Here is a 17367-nt window from a genome sequence, read left to right on the forward strand (position 1 = left end):
TTTTTATTTTAAATATGAATATTCTTTTTTGAAACTATTTAAATCTTAATTATTATTATTACCTCTCACAGAGGGTTCTTGAGAAGATTGATTACATGGCTCCTATTCTGGGACTCACTCACCAACCAACTACCATTTTGAATATCTTCATCAACAATAAAATAAGAGGCATACTGGAAACACTTGGGCCTCTATCTCATGTTTGTTGTGACAGTGGACCATGTCGAGTCTGATTATCAAGCCAAGTCTTTGCCGAGATACTTGATCAACTTCGTACATAAAAAACCGGCAAGCAAGAGTACAGAGCTTGCAAAGCCTCTTCCTAATCCAACTGCCTGCTCTAGAAGAGTCCACATTCCAAAAATACTGATCACCAATCAAATGCAGTCTTATCGACTAGACCAAAAGAGAACTCGAGGCCACAAAAATTAACCAAATCAGCTTTAGCTCAAGGAATTTGTTCCAGTCCACAAGCCTCCTCAAACCAAGTCCTCCACTTTGTTGGAGGTACAAACTGATTCTGAACTAATTTTTGCCTCCCTTTGAGCATTGTTAGAAGCACTTTCCTAGAGAAAACTACTGCACATCTGCTCTATTTTCTTAAGACATTGGTTTTGTAGCAAGAAAATAGAACATCAAAACATAACCGTGGAGTATATGACATACTTCCAAATGTTCAATATCCCTATGAAAGAAACGTGCTTGATAGTCCAAGAAGAAAACTGAGAGTTGAGCCTATCTAACAAGGGTTGGTTGTCCTATTTCCTGAGTTTTCGAGTAGTTAATGGTACACCGAGACAACGAATAGAGAAAGAGCCATGTTGTAGACCAAGAGATAAACGTTATTGCCCTGCTCCTATGACTCTAACATCCATCAAAGAATACCACTATTTTAGTCTTATTTAGAATTTTAGACCCAAACCAGAAACTTGCTTAAAATCATCAATGATTTGGAGAAACCTTTAAGTGATGACTCCTCTCCATCAAAGAATAGGAGAACATCATCTACAAAGTTGAGATGCATTACTAGCGGAGCCTCACATAAAACATCTTTATTAAACATGAGAACCAAACATTAATGAATCCCTTTTCAGGTATTATTTTGCTTGGGTTTGGTTTCAGTCAATTAAGTTTTTCAATTTTGTTACTAAACTGAACCAAAATTTTCCGTTTTTCAATTAAATTATGGCTAAATTTGGAAATTTACCGCTAAATTTGTATAGTGGTGGTTACATTTCATACTTCTATTTTTGAGAAAATTAGGTTCAGATGCACATTTCTGGTTATCAATTACACTATCAGTCACTTTATAACATTCACACACTTTGATATGATAAACCTAAATTGCCCTCAGTCTAGTCTAAATATATTACTAACTATTATTTAACCTGAGCACAACTTTTTTTTTTTTTAATTTACATGTTCAACATCGATATTTTCCCTCATCATCTTTTTCACTTTCAGAACTTTCTTATCTTTTTCTCAGTTTCAATAACTCAATTCCTAATAGTGTTTGAGAAACCAAAACATGAAGTCAAACCCAGTTTCAACATCACAAACTCAGCTCATACCCAACCGCCTCTACTTTGCTTCTATTTTTGTTGCCTCCTTTAAAAAGACGGTAAGTCAACTTTTCAAGATCTCACATTTTTGTAATAAGAGATTTTGAATTTTATATTTTTTGATTGGTGATTCTTTTTAAGATTTTGTTGTTTCAAGATGTTACATTATTAACCATCCTCTAGTGATTTTTTTTAAAAAAATTTTAATTGGTTTTTTAGAAAGGTGAGATTTTTATTAGTATGCAAAATGATTAATTTTTTTTCTAGAGCACAACTTTCATTTCATTAAGCAAACTCAAACATTCGGACCATAATAGGAGAGAGAGTTGATTAAAACTCCACAAACATAAAACATTACAACATAAAAAATAGCTAGAGCTCTTAGATAGAGAAACAGTGAATTCAAAGTAAAAGTTGAGTGCGTTGAAACAGTTTCACGGCACCGTCGGAAACTTGAGATTTGGTCACTTTAAATTGTGACATTTGCATTCAATCCGCACCTCTGAATATTGTCAGGACAAAATCCGTTGTAACTTTAGGCCCCGAATGGACCGCTACACAAGATAGCAAAACGGTTACAGATATGGATAGACAATTCCATTTAAGGGAAATACTCCTTAAAAGGACGCAATAGATGAATAGAGAAAAAGGTTTGCTTCTCCAAAGAGAAGGATGCTAGAGGTGATCAAGATGGTAACTCGTGGCCATAAAATTATGTGCTGTGAAGTTAATGGGCTGAGAACCCGAAGAATAAAGTTCACTGGGCTTATCAGGCTCATAATAACTATGTGATGGCCCACCAGCCCAAGAGAAGTAACGGATTGACCTCGTTGGGAAGTGAAGAATGGTGTAGCCAGAGCGGCGGCGACTGACAAGCGGTTGGGATAGGTTCAGTGAGTGGAGAGACATCGGATTGGACCTCCGATCTGCTGCTTGGTGTGGATAGGAACAAAGCAGGCTGAAGCCCAAGAGTGTAGTAGGTGGAGACGGCGGAGAGCACAGATGCATGGACCAACAAGAATCTGAATCTGAAAATCGAGTTATATGTGGAACCCCTCGAACACAGGAGGTCGAGACGTCGAAAATTGTGGTTTGAAGTTGAGCTTGCGGTGAGGTTGACGGGAGGTTCTGTAAGCTGGAAAAGCACCAGAATGGAGAGGTTGGGATTTACAGATCTGAGGTTTAGAAACACAGATCTTAGTCGTAGTGGGGACGGACCAGAAAGGAGGAGACAGTGAGCAAATGAGGTAAATAGATTCACATATCGGGAGCCTCCAGAGAAGAAAAAAACGGCTGTAGAAACGTTCGACCAAGTTGGATCCATCGGAGCAATGGGTGACAGAAAACGTGAGCTTGAAACGAGAAGAGCTGCGAGAGGAAGACACGGAGGTGGAGAAGCCCGATGCCGGCAAGCTGTGGCTCTACCGACATCATGAAGCAGCGGGAGAACTTGCACATCAATATTCGGACCTGGCAGAGAGTATATGCAAGATGATTGATTAGATCTAATTGATCTTGATATGTGATTGATCAATCTTTTGGACATGGTCGATGGTTTTTACTCGAAGGACCCTTGATTGTAGCACGAATTCACTTCCCAGGATGGTCGATGGTCTCAACCATTGTCTTTATCAGACTGATAGAAAACATATCAAAAATCTCCCGATCACTGCCCAGATCCACAACAACTATTATGTACAATTCAGCGTCCATAATTTCACTTTCCATATTTTATTTGTTCACAACTTCTCCATCAACAATTAATTTGTCAAAATTCATCCATATACACATCATATTATCTCCAGTAAATTATTCACACTTTGTCCACTATACGATGTTCATCATATTTTAGTTTTTTACAATATTAATTTATACTCCCTCCGTTCCTTAAAAATACATATTCTAAAGAAAAATTTTGTTTCTAAAAGATTCATTTTTTTTACATTTTCAATGCATGCTTTATTAACTAATTGCAAAATTCAAAAATCTTAATTGCACTAATTGATTTTTTATTAGTTTAAAATTGTGGAAAGAAAATAAACACAAAAATTTATGTAAATTTAATGTGTTTTATTAAAATATGTGAAAAAATTAGAATATGGATCTTTTAGAAACATATGGAGTATATTTTAAAAATATGAAAGTAGATATCAGTTAAGGATATAACATGAAGTGTAGCTCCATTATTATTTTGTACCAATTATTTTGTTTTTATTTCTATTTTACATCTTAGCCACACAATACTACTACCTAATTCTAAAATCAAGGTTTAGATCTCTTGTTGTTACAATTTATTACCTTTTTTGAACAAACCTTCGTTAAATTAAAAAAACTCAGACAGAGTTATGGAGCTCTAGCAGAGCTACACCTTATGTAAAGCATCTGCATTGGCATTGTTAGGCCAACATTATCGGCGTCCCAGCAGGCCGTCCTTAGGCGAAACGGGCCGAAAAATAAATCAAAAATAAGAGAATAGAAGAGAGACGTGGGTTAATTAAGAAGTGTCAAACCTCATCCTTAAAGAGCACGTGGCACGGTTTGATTGGAAACCCGAAAGGGGTAGAGGAAACACGAAGGTCGGTTTCGAATAATCTTGGTCTCGACTCCTTTCTCTCTATTTCGACGGCGATTTCGACACGACGACGGCGATTTTCGACGCGACGACACCGATCAGTCGTTTAATCGAAGACTTCTCCGCCAAATCGAATATAGACGAGGTATGTGCTCTTCTCTCTGTTGTGACGATTTCGTTGCATGTATCGTGTTTGTAGGGGAAAGACGAGTTTCGGTGTGGAAATCATTCTCGGCGTCTCCCTATTATCTCTCTCTCGACGGCGATCCAATTGAAACCAGGTTTGTGTTTCTTCTATCTCCGTCTTGGTTTGATTTTTTTTTTTGTGCGATATAGAGCTTAGTATTGATGAGTTGATCTATCTACGTCTGGGTTTGATATTTTTTTTGTTGTGACGATGCTTCCTGATTGTGATGGTTTGTAATTGTGATGGTGTGTAATTTTTTTCTCAGTTGGTTTTAATGCTAAATTTCTCATATGTGAATTCTTTTGATCGAGTAAACAAAATTGTTCATGCGTTTATGCTAATTGTTCATAATTCTCTCATAGTTTTGATTGACTAAATATGTTCATATACATGTGAAATGCATTAGGAGCTTGTTATACTTGCGCAAAAGTATACTGATATTTTTTTTTGTTGTGACGATGCTTCACCTTTGTAATTTTCTCATGTTTTCAAGTTTAATGTTATATGTTTTATTTTAAATTTATCTTTTATATGTCATTACTAAGTAAAATAAATAATTAATTTGCTAAGATTCTCCAAAAAGTCCTTCCAATAATCCTATTATTTTGGATTGTCCCTAACTTTTGTCCTTAACATCAAAATAAGATTAAACTAATCTAAGGACCTAAAAATTAGGGACACCAATAATGTTGCCCTTAAGTCTTGGTACATGATAAAATGTGATAGGTAAAAAGAAATTACATAGTTGAGATATATCAAATATTATTCCTTGAGCTTACATTATTCAGTTAAAATCTAACTACAAAATTAATGATTTTTCACACAATGTCTCTAGCGCAAAGTGACTATAAATGTAAACTCAAAATGTACGTGCACTTTTTATGTAGTCATGTTTAATTTCAGTTGTTCGGTTAATTTTATTTTTGTAATGATTCGGTAGAAAATGGTATAATTTGGTTAGAATAAAATGAAAAAAATACAAAACTAACCAAACCAATAACCGAGTTAATTCTATAAACTTTCTAATCAGTTCACAACCTATAATCCAAACCTAAACCGTAAACTAAAAAATTTGGGTTCCTTTCAGCAGGTTCAGTGGGTTGGTTCATAACCGTGGGATTAGTAGTCACATTTACATTGTGTAACTGTTTCTAGTCTTAAAAAAAAAAACAGACAGCAGAAAGAAATGGCAAAGGCGAGAAGATTACACTTAATCTCAAGGATCGTAATTTTTGTGGAAGAGCTTAAAGTCTGTTAGGCAAAAGCAAAGAAGTGAAAATTAAGAATCAGTAGGATGAACAGATAAGAACATCATTGCAAACTGCAACCATAAATTTGGAGGCTTTAGTATGAAAATTAAGATGGCATAAATGGAGGATGATAAATGTAACAAACACACTATTCATCTAGAAATCCAGATTCAGAGGCAAAGGACTCTAACTCTTTAGCTTTTTCATCAGTGAAACCAAGAGTTGCCAGTATCTTGTGACCTGGAGATTCAACTTCACACCAGACTCCCAGCAATATATGGGCTGGCATTATTTCCCCAATACCACCTGTAACAATAGAGCAATGAAACGACGTTACTTAAGATTGTCTTAAAATCTTGCGGCAAGATTAAAGTAGCAAAGGACATGAAGACATGTAAGCTAAGAGATTAACAGACATTCAATCTCTCGACCCACATAAAAACAAGTAATGTTGCTCTAATAAAACTCAGCTGGCATAAGAGGAGATTCACCAAGTTTGAGTTAGAAGGGAGAACAAAACCTGCTTTGAGATTCTGATTGACAGCTGAGTCAAGAGCTCTTTGAGCATCTTGGGTTAAAGGAGGATGTTCAGGGCTGAAGGAATACAAATCTGCTTTCCCTAGTAACTTGATAGTTTCTTCACGAACTTTGTAAAGAGTTATCTTATGCGCCCTCAAGAATTTGGAAGTAAAACTAGTCCCTGCTCATCAGATTGAACACTAGATTAACTCCAATACCAATCACTTTGATAATCAAGAAGTAAACAACAAGTACCTTCAATCAAGATACCCATGAGAAGTGATTCAGTACCAGTGTTGGGATACTTGAGCTTCCTAGCTTCGAGCTCTCCCATTGCAAATGATTTGATTCCTCTCCACGACCATCTATACATTGAACATTACCCTCAACTTTCTTAAAGAAACCCTAATTCAACTTCAAGAACAACACTTACTTGGGCTTTTTCGCATCAGAAACCGCAGATTCTGGATTCCTGTAATCAGAATCGAGCACACAAAGTCTTGTAAGTTAGACGAGGGAGAACTCAAAATTGATCAACGTAAATCGAAGAAACCTACGCGGTGGGTAAGCTGGCAACGACGGCGATTCGGATCTTTCTGCGCGTTGTCGAGTTAGTTCGCAAGACGGAGGCGGAAGAATCCAGAGAGAGAGAAGAATCACCGGCCATCCATGGATTCGTCAGGTTCAGGGATTTTACTGGATTTCTTGTGGAGAAGAAGTGTATTCCAGAAGATGGTTTCTGACTGTAGAAAGAATCGATTTGGGAGATCCTTAGATTCGCCAAAGTAAAAGATTGAGAAGCCATTTCTATCGCGAAGAAAGGACTGACAAGTGTGTTCGTTTGGATAACGCAAGATACCTGGGGATGAAGAAGACCACGTTCTAGGGTGGCGTTTCGAACTACCACGTTCCAGGGTGGGCGTTCTCGGGTACCCATTCGGATTCGGTTCATGTATATTCGAGTCTCGGATTCAAAGATTTTAGCTCCATTCAGATATTTCTACATTTTGGTTCGGGTTCGTTCGGATCTTTGCCGTTCGGATAACCCATTTAAATTGTTTTTAAAATTTTAAAATTCATTATATACTTTAAATTTCTCAAAATCTATAAATGAAATCATATAATTTTGAATAACATATGTCAAAATACATAAATTAACATATAAATTGGTTTGATTTGAATATTTGGATGAGAATCAATTGATATTTTAAGTATTTTTTGTTGTTTTTAATATACTTTAGCTATTTTAGATATGTACTTTGACTATTTGTATATATTTTCAAGTATTTTGGACAATTTAAACATATCTTATATATTTTGAATATTTTTAATATACATTAATTTAAAAATAATACATATATATAGTTATATTAATATATTTCGGATATAACTGGGTACCTGAAATATTTCGGTTCGGTCGGGTTAGGTTTCAGTTCTCTAAATACGAAATTTTGAATCCATTCGGATATTTAATTTATTTCGGTTTAGAGTCGATATTACTCTTTTAGATTGGGTTCGGTTCGATTGTTCAGGTCCGGATTTTTTCCCAGTCCTCCACCCTATATAGCTTGATTTTCATAAACGTTTGAAAGCCCAAAAAGATAAATAATGTTTCTTATTAAGGTTTAAACAAACCCTGAAACGGCCCATTTGGTAGAGCATGATCCTTTGATACGACGACGGCGCATGGCACATTTTTTATAAAATTTCAATCCTTCTTTGAACAATTTTGCTACAATGTGTATGAAAAGATTTTGTCGCAAACAGTAAAGTTCACATGTGGGTATAAAAGTCTTTATTTTAGACGAAAATGAATGCATGTATTTCAAATACTAATGCTTTCCATGTGTTTTCCCCCTCTGTCCTTTAGAATACTATACTCTTCATTTACTAGCTGATAATAAGTCAACGTCTAGGGAGACAAAGCATGAGAGAAGTTCATCTCCTCTTTATATCTGTCGCATGATTTTACTAGATAGTGGTGTTCATGCATGATCCGTTAAGTGAGAACAGAGAGAAAAACAAAGAAAAGTGCTATCTAATTAAAGGTAAATTACATTGAATTTTTTCATTTTTTGCTGTCGTCAGTTGCATAGTCGATTACTCATCTGACTTTTCATTTCACCTTAATTTAAATAATGGTATACTGTCTATAATGGACACATATACGAGAATGAGATCACAATAAAAAAATTCTATGATATGACGATTTTTCTTGCGACACAAAAATGGACAAAACTTGCGTTCACTCCCCCTTTTTATAACCAATCAAAATGTCTGCTACATTATTAATAAAAATATTATTTTTTAAAAACAAAATTAAAAAAATTGAAAAAAAAATGATACCACTAACAAAACCCTAAATCTTAAATTCTAAACTCTAAATCATAAACCCAAACTCAAAACCCTAAATCCGAAACCCAAATTCAAAATCCTAAATCCTAAACCCAAACTCTAGATCCTAAATCCTAAACCCAAACTCTAGATTCAAATTCTAAACCATAAACTCTAAACCCAAACCCTATATCCTAAACCTGAATCCTAGACCTTAAATCCAAACCATAAACCCTAGACCCAAAAGGTTTGAATTTGGGTTTAAGGTTTACAGTTTGATTTAGGGTCTACGATTTGAGTTTGGATCTAGAGTTTACGGTTTTGGTTTAGGATCTAGGATTTGGGTTTACAGTTTGGGTTTAGGGTTTAGGATTTGGGTTTGTAGTATAGAGTTTGGGTTTAGGGTTTACTATTTGGGTTTAGGGTATAGGGTTTGAGTTTAGTATTTAGGGGTTAAATTTAGATTTAGGGTTTACAATTTAGAATTTATGATTTAAAGTTTTGTTAGGCATCATTCTTTTTTTACTATTTTAAATTTTTTAAATAAAATTTAATATTTTTTATTAATTATTTAGGTGGCATTTTGATTGGTGGCAAGAAAAGATCATTAATTTAAAGGATAAGTTTTGTCCCACAAAAATCTATATGAAACATGTTTCTAATTACACCTCATTTATGTAACACACATAACCGAACTGGTTTTAATTGTTTTAAACCAACATTTTCAATGAGTTCAACAACTTGCATCAATACACGTGAACAAAATTATGTAGCAAAATAAAATTCAAATGTGGGTATAATTAGAGTCGTTATATTAGAAGAACGTGAATGCTGCATTTCAAATACTAATGCTTTTCATGCTTTTTTACCTTTGTCCTTTGGAATAGTTCTCTTCATTTGTTAACTACAAAGTCATTGTCTAGGGAGATCGAGCATGAGACAAGTTCTCATTGTCTCTTTACTCTTTATCTCGGTTGCATGATATTAGTAGACAATGTGGCTTTCCATGCATTTTCTGTTAGTAATTAGGGGACACCAGCCGGGACTTTTGCAGATCCAGCATCGGAGAAGCTATTCAACGACGTCGCTGCTCGAGTTGAAGAGCGTGAAATGCAGTTAATCCATCAGTTTCCCGATCGATTATCCGTCCAATTGTCAACAGAGGAGGTTGACAAGATCTTCCAAGATGTAAACTTTTAAAATATGTTTATATTTTAATAATTATTTTATAATTATTTAATTTTTTTAAAAAAATATTTTTCTAGGTGGCTCCTAGAAAAAAGGGACGGACGGTAGGCATAGACTCCGTCAACGAAGTCGCAAGGGCGACTTTGTCCTACGCTTCGAGACGAGATCATGAGACTTCTCATATGCGTGCTTGGATGGATGCCAACAGGTCCGCTTGGACTCCCTTGAAGATCTTCTCGACGTTATGGCGATTGAAAAGCCGCTTCTACATAGAGCGTTAGAGCAGAGATGACAGACTCTCGGGATGGGACAGCCTCCCTAGAATCCAGGGATCGAGACTCTCCGAAAACGAGCGGGCCCAACAACTACATCGATGGTGTGATCCATATTTTTTTCGTTTTGTAAATTCTAAATTTAAATATTATTTTATGACATTTGTCTCTTAAAAATATATATTTCAAATTTCAAATTTTCGTTTTATAATTTAAATATTTTGAATTTTAAATTTTAATTTTAATTTCAATATTATTTCATGTATATAATACGGAAATGAATCGTATAGTCCTCGTAAAATTAACATGGAGTTTACTTGGATTCATTGTATAATCTTTGTAAGTTTTACAATGTCTTTACAACGAAATACTTGTAACTTCCTCATAAATTTTACAAGAACATTACATGCCAAAATTTATAAATTCGTCGTAAGTTTAACAACTATTTAAATACGATATTACAACAAAGTTTAACTCTAACACTTACAACGCGTTTACGACGAATAAGTTTTCTTCACTTTTACGATGAATAAGTTTTCTTCGGTTTTTCGATGAATAAATTTTCTTCGCCTTTACGATGAATACCTTTCCTCGTAAATTTTACATAGAGATTATGATGAATCTTACGACGATCGTTTAACAATGAAATGCGCTCCCTTGTTAATTCGTATTAACACTCCTATCACGACGAATTAACAAGCAATAGGCCCTTGTAAAGTCAGTTTTCTTGTAGAGTAAAAAAAACAAAGAAAGTCGTATCTTAGATGTGTACATTAAAATCTTTGATATTTTCAAAATTGAGCAACATGAAAACAACTTCATTTAGTTTTCGATAGTTACGTAATCAATTAATCATTTGACTTTAGGTATTACCTTATTACAAATAATAATATATTGTCTAAAATGGACACATTGGTACGATCACAATAAACAAATTCAATGACAGACAAATCTTGATCAGTTATGAAAGTGGCTTCCACAAAAAAAAAAGGTATTTCTTTGACAATTGTTTTCATTATTTTTTATTATAATTTTTAATGATTATTTTATTATAAATTAGAAAAAAAATACAAGAATAGTTTTTTACAACTAACAGTTTATACTTACTCTATTAAAAAGGAAAGGTATGATTTAAAATTTTACACATCGGAAAAATATATCTTTAATTTTGATTATAGTGCATTATTTTATGAGATTATCTATTTATTATAATTTTAAACTAATAAAAATTTAATATTTACAATTAAATTTTTGAAAGTTACACTTATTCATTATCACCTTATAAAACGCATAGAAATTATATATTTTTGAAACAATTTTTTTCAAAAGTTGTATCTTTCTAAAGTGGAATATAGAAATGAATATATTTTACGAGAATTAATAGAACTAAACTCTAAACCAAAAGAGTTTCCACCACAAGTGACAGTGGTTAAGAATTAATCATTCCAATAATCTAGTAAAGAATAAGGCCACTTGGCCTACCAAAGCTCGATGTCGATCTCTTCATGTCCATTGCTTATGCTGCTTGACTAGATCCGAAGCTTTTTTTGGTGCGCGGTGCAGGTTATACCGGTTCTGATGTGGGGTGGTACTTCTTCCATCGGTTCAGGTGACGCAAAGCTCAAGTATTTCTATGGTGGTCTGTCGTGTCTTTCCTGGTTTCTTGACTGTCTGTGTGTATTGAAAGCTCTCTGTTTCAGATAGGTTTTAAGCTTTGTTCTGTCTTAGCCTAGATCTAAGTTCAAAACCTCTCGCTGTAAGTTCGGTTTTGTGTCAAGTTCGCAGCTTGTGGGTCGTCCTTGCGGAGCTTCAGTCTGAGGTTTCTTCATGGAGACAACTTGAGAGAGTGTAGCGAATTCAGATTTAGGGGTTTGGTGTGTTGTTTTGAGAGATTTGTGAAAGGAGATTTAGTTGTTATTGGGCTTGTGGATTGTGTTTGGTCTGATGGTTCTGTTGGGAGTTATCATTTTCTGCTTTCTACGGTAGAGTTTCTCTGCCTTGGAAGTTGGTTTTGCTCTGTCTCCTTTGAGGTTTCTAGCTCTTCATGGTGGTTATCCTTGGTATGGCCTCGCTGTTAGTCTTCTAGTCTTGGTTTTGTTATCTTCAGTTTGTGAAGCTTTGGGGCTGAGAAGTAATGTAGTTCCTTGGTTTGAAACCAACGGGTTTTCCGGATTACTTGGTAAGGAACCGTGGAGCTATAACTCAATTGCGTGTAGTCTTTGAATAGTTAATTGCTAACCGTCGTCTTCTTTAGCTGCTCGAGTTGAAGATTGGTTCTCGGTGGCTTCTTGTAGAGGAAGCAATCTTATGTGTGGTGGTTGAACGTGTTGCATTGGTGAAAACGTTCTAGGAGATCATCTTCCAACTCAAATAATTAGGCTTGCATCGCTTTCTCTTTCACATATGCTTCCGGCTCGGTTTAGCTTCTCCTTTCTTGAAGTTCTTCTCTTATCTCCCTATGCTCCTTATCAACATCTCTTCTTCCTTTAGTCTAGTGTATGTTTTAGTGGATGTATCAAACTTTGTCTTCGGATGGTGCCTATCACCACTAATGCTGCCTTATGGCTCCGGAAAGGTTTGAACATCTTTGCTGACTTTGTGTACTATTTTGTTGAAGTTAATATTAATCCATGGGATGACAAAAAAAAGGCCACTTGGCCTACTGTGTTTTAACACCGTAAAACATTTGAGTTCTCCTGCAATTTAAATCGAATATCTTTTTACAAAAAAAATAATCTAGTAAAGAATATAATCTATTAAGCCAAGTACGACTTTGTATATTCACTTTGTATTGTCTCTCAAAGATTCCGCATACTGAATCACTTTCCAAGAAAAAAAAACCTTCTCTTTCGTTCTCTCTCGTGCATAGTTTTCATACAGCTTCAACAATATAAAGAGTCCAAAGGACAAAACCCGGTTACATCTCCAATGGATCGCACCGACCAATCAGAGTCCACGACCCGACCCGAAAACACCGTCGTCCTCTCCATCGACTGTCTCAAAGGAAGCTCAAAAAGCGAGGAATGGAGCGGCGATATGCTTCAAACCGGAGACATAGTGGAAGAGATCAGGATCGGTTCAGGACCCGGTTCGGCTATTTTCAAAGCTCCGTTTAAAGGAGGTAAAGCTTGGCTCCAGAAGGTTCTTCACAATTCGTACAGGAACAAAGAAACTTCGATTGGTGTCAGAGTCAGACGTGGCTCCGAAGATCTCTCTGATCTTTCTGCTTGTATTGTTCCTAACGAATCCGCGGGTAAGAGACGGTACATGCTTAGATCCATTGATGACCCGAATTATACAGTTGGGTTCTCGGATCGTACTGAGTCTGTTTGCCTCGGTATACAAGGTGAGTTCACTCGGTCGGTTAATTATCTTTTGGTTCTTGTGTTGACTTTTCTGGCTTACTTTTTGAATTTTACCTTGGTATCGTACGTAATCGTACACGCTCATGCTTCTCAGTAGGTAAAATTCAATTAATGCAGTTATTATTCATACGAGTTTTTTCTTTTTAATTAAAAGTGTACCAATTAATTTTTAACTGTTACTCTTTCTGTGTCAGGTTTTTACACGAAGATTTAAAAATATAAATTTTTATGTAATTTATTTTGATTTCGTAAAAATAACATTAAATAAAACTAGTTTAACCAATAAAAAACAATATAGAATTTTGTAACCGATCATAAATTTCAAATGATATTAAATTTTATCTAAAATAGTGAAAAAATCACTTATTATGTAACAAAATAAAAATTCTTAAACAACACTTAAAATGATACAAAAGAGTATTAAAAGTGTACCAATTTGTTGTTTATCAAAAAAGATGAATTTAATTCTAAATTTTATAGTAATGATCTTTCTTCCAAAATATACTCAAGTTTTGTGAGTTAAAACAACAACAAAAAAACGAAACATAAAATATTTTTACATTTAAGAAAAAAATATTTATACATTATAAGAGTTATTATTTGATCATTAACTATACACTAAGAATGATTATTTTTCTTGGTCCTACAAAATAAAATAAACTAAAGAAAGCATCCACTCAACCAAAATTTGCTACTTTGACGCTGGGTAATACTCCCTCCGTATCACTTTAAGTGATGTTTAAGAGAAAATTTTTGTTTCATTTTAAGTCATATTTTCAAGTTTCCATTTAAAAAGTAAATACAATTTTATGTTTTTGACTGTTTGTAATCTGCAGTATAATTTTCTATTGGTTGAACTATATGTATTTATTGTTGTTTTTAGACAAAAGAAAAAAATTAAATAAAAGTTTGTAATTTCTTAATAGGTGTGCAAAAACCTTAAAATCCACTTATTTTGATACAGAGGGAGTATTATACTAGCGATGGGTTGGTGTAGTGGCTAAAATTCTGGAAAATTCTGGATTATTCAATTGATGACTTTAGCAAATAATTACTTAAATGTGATAAATATTTTAGATTTAAGTTTTATTGGAATGAAAAATTCTATAACCTCGCTTATTGGGAGTACAAAATAAGAAATGTTGTTAAAATGATTTACAGCTTCAAGAGGGTCAAGAATGGTGGAAGCATTGGGGAGAGCTAAGCTTCAAGATGGCTATGTTTCATATCCATGGGAAAGGCGGATGCAAGAAGCTTTACCAATCTCTGGATCCAGCAACTTTCTCTCCATTCTTTTTCTTCCTAAAGCTTCTGGTAAGAAACATTTAATTAAATTTTCAGTCACACATTCATTCGATGAAATTCTTTTTCCATGTTTCTTTTTATTTTAATCCATGTATAATATACTTTTAAAAATAGTTCATGAAAGGGCGGGTTCTCGGTATAATGACTTGGAAGACACACTTGCTCGTGCAAATGCTTGGCTAAGTTGTTCACAAGCTAATGGCGTACCAATCGTCTTTATGAATATTCAGACTGAATCTCTGCTCACTAAGGTCAGATTGTGATAGTTTGTGTAATATTTTTATTTGTGCATAGAGAGTTTGAATATGAAAATGTTTATCTTTTTTATCATAGTAAAGATATCGGGAGAGACCGCCTCAGCAACGGTAAATACGATGACTTCGCTTTCTGATCTGTCGAATCTCGCAAACGTGAGTCTCTATGGGTTTGAGGATTATCATGGAGTTGATATTGGTGTTGTGAGAGCGGTTCGGCTTTGGTATGCTCCTCTAGGTGTTGAGTTGCCACTTGAAATCAAACTCAGAGATGATGACACCAAACTTGGTTTCTCCATTAGCCGCACTGAAGAGGTGAAAATATCTATTGAGTTATGTATAATATATCAGCATCTCTTCCAAACAACACTTTTTTTTGCTAAGAAAACAACACTTTAAATTGGAATATTTCTTCCACAGGGTTTCATTTATGTCTCCTCAGTAACGGACCACGAAGATGAGAGTGCACCAGCTGCAAGATCGGGCCTGAGCTCATTATACAGAGATGCAGCCAAAGCCTCGCGTCGTCTGGTGGTTTCACGTGTCGGTAGCCAGAAGGTATTGCCGTGGATGGTTTCATCCACAGGAGCCATTCGCTGCTACGACACCGTTTCGCTCAGCCAGAAACTGTCGCTTCACCGTTACGCAAAGGTTTCCATCATCCTCCACGTTATCCTCTGGGACAACGCGACTTTCTCCTCACCGCCCAGGAGCAGCATGTTGTTTAGTAACCAAACACTCGACTCGAGCGAGTTTTCGTGGCATCGAATGGCTCCGCCACCACGACAGGTCGGTGACAGACAAGTGATGCCATTGCCGGATGACGAGGATGATGTGTTCAGGTTGGAACGCGAGAATGTGGGTAATTCTTCGTTTAAGTTCCAAGAGATCCCTTTTACTAACGAGTCCTTGTGAGTTGTGATGAGATCTCACATTTTGTGTGTTATATTTTTGGGGATATGTATCTATACGTGCATGCATGCATGTAAATAATTGGAAGTAGGGTTTGTTCCGGTGATGCTAGTTTCTGTCTTTGTAATGAAATTTTTTTTAGTTCTTCCTGCAAGGCATTAAGCATAGAGCCAGTAGCTCAGCTGGTGTACTAGAGAAGTTCACTAGTTTGATCTAAAACTCATAGGAGTACTTTTTAAGACCAAAATAAAAATCTCAATTTATTTTTCTTTTTACCCAAATTCGTAGAAGAAATATTGGATATGGATCTTCACAAAAATCAGAGGATAAATCATCTCATCACGGCATCACCAATACCACGTAAAACTCTCACAATAATCTCTCTCCTGCAGGCAACTTGAACCATCTTCTTCTGTCAATATAATCTTCATTTACACTAAAACCATGGACATTACCATTTTCTTTTGTTTCTTTCTAACTTTTATCAATTTTATTATCCTTGTATGGTTAATGTTAAGTTTGTTTCAGTGAGCTAATTAAGTAACCCAAAAACTGGGAGTACAATCTCAAGCTTTAACAAATGCACAGTAAAAAATAATAATCAAATTTTACATTTTTAATATAATGGGCGCATGTCCACAATCTCATCTCATTGCATTCGGTTAAGCGTTGTGTAACACCAAATAAATGCAATTGTTAAAAATAACTTATCAGAGATTCTAGTGAATAAAACATTCTGCTTGGTTCTACTCATCATCAGCTTTTCTCTCTCTTAACTTTCATTTTCTCTCTTCCATCTCTTTAACTTTCTCAGATTTTCTTGGTGATCAAACTGTTCCTGTGGCTCCCCAACCGAAAACGGGTTTCCTTTTGTTTTCCTTGATCTAGTAAAAGCAGTTTGTCCATTTTTGACTTGGATCGTGTGAGGTTCAAGCAACAGTTCGTTGGGATGAGTTTTGTCCTTCCGATGTTTACCTGTCTATGTGTAGCGGTGATTTTGATTCGATGATGGTTGGTATGGGTTGTGACTTTATATCATCCTCTGTGGAAGTGATCTATGGATTCGTCAATCGTGTGGCATTTAGGAGGTCTTGCACCTCAATCCAAGGCTCTTCTCTCATGCAGATCCTCAACCAGTTGTGTATGACTGCTGTAACCGGTCCGGGTTTGGAGTTTGTAATTATTGATTGTGACTTCGTATCCATTGAACCTACGGGATCCTCTTTCTTTGGCTTGATGGAATCTTATCGCCACTTCCTTTCGTAGTTGGCCTAGCTAATGATGTCTACGGCTGCTCTGATTAGCGGATTTTGTTGTACCGGAGGGAACTCACGGCTAATGACATGCCGGTGTGAGGCAGGTTAAGTGAGAGTCCTGTTTCAACTTTATTAATCTGTCTTTTGTGATTATGTTAGGTTCATGGTCTGTTTGATCTTTTAAGTTTAACCATCTATCTTAGAATTATAATTTTTGTTTGTTGTTTCTGGTTTTTCAGTTTGTTTCCTATGTGTGGGATTAGTTTCCGGGGATATTCATGTCGTCCGCCGGCTTTAGTTTGATCGGGTTTGTGTGGATCTCTGATTGGTGTAAATCTGTTTGTGTTCTAATGAAATCTGTTCAAGGAAAAGAAACATGGTGCGTTCCAAA

The 17367-nt window shown here is 35.3% G+C and overlaps 2 protein-coding genes across 2 annotated transcripts; one reads left to right on the forward strand and one right to left on the reverse strand.

Annotated features, from left to right (window-relative positions):
* Positions 1–5561: 5561 nt before the first annotated feature.
* Positions 5562–6971, reverse strand: LOC106315515 (clp protease-related protein At4g12060, chloroplastic). Its single transcript, XM_013753261.1, has 5 exons — positions 6648–6971; positions 6524–6562; positions 6346–6455; positions 6092–6271; positions 5562–5877 (listed from the first exon to the last, which is right to left on the reverse strand). The coding sequence occupies exons 1-5, from the start codon at positions 6893–6895 to the stop codon at positions 5720–5722; spliced, it is 735 nt and encodes a 244-aa protein (XP_013608715.1). The 5' UTR covers positions 6896–6971; the 3' UTR covers positions 5562–5719.
* Positions 6972–12659: 5688 nt separating this feature from the next.
* Positions 12660–15936, forward strand: LOC106316252. The gene is made up of 5 exons (XM_013754128.1): positions 12660–13230; positions 14411–14563; positions 14669–14805; positions 14893–15123; positions 15229–15936. The coding sequence occupies exons 1-5, from the start codon at positions 12813–12815 to the stop codon at positions 15721–15723; spliced, it is 1434 nt and encodes a 477-aa protein (XP_013609582.1). The 5' UTR covers positions 12660–12812; the 3' UTR covers positions 15724–15936.
* Positions 15937–17367: the final 1431 nt, after the last annotated feature.

This window comes from Brassica oleracea, chromosome C9 (assembly GCF_000695525.1).
Source record: "Brassica oleracea var. oleracea cultivar TO1000 chromosome C9, BOL, whole genome shotgun sequence".
Taxonomy (NCBI): domain Eukaryota; kingdom Viridiplantae; phylum Streptophyta; class Magnoliopsida; order Brassicales; family Brassicaceae; genus Brassica; species Brassica oleracea.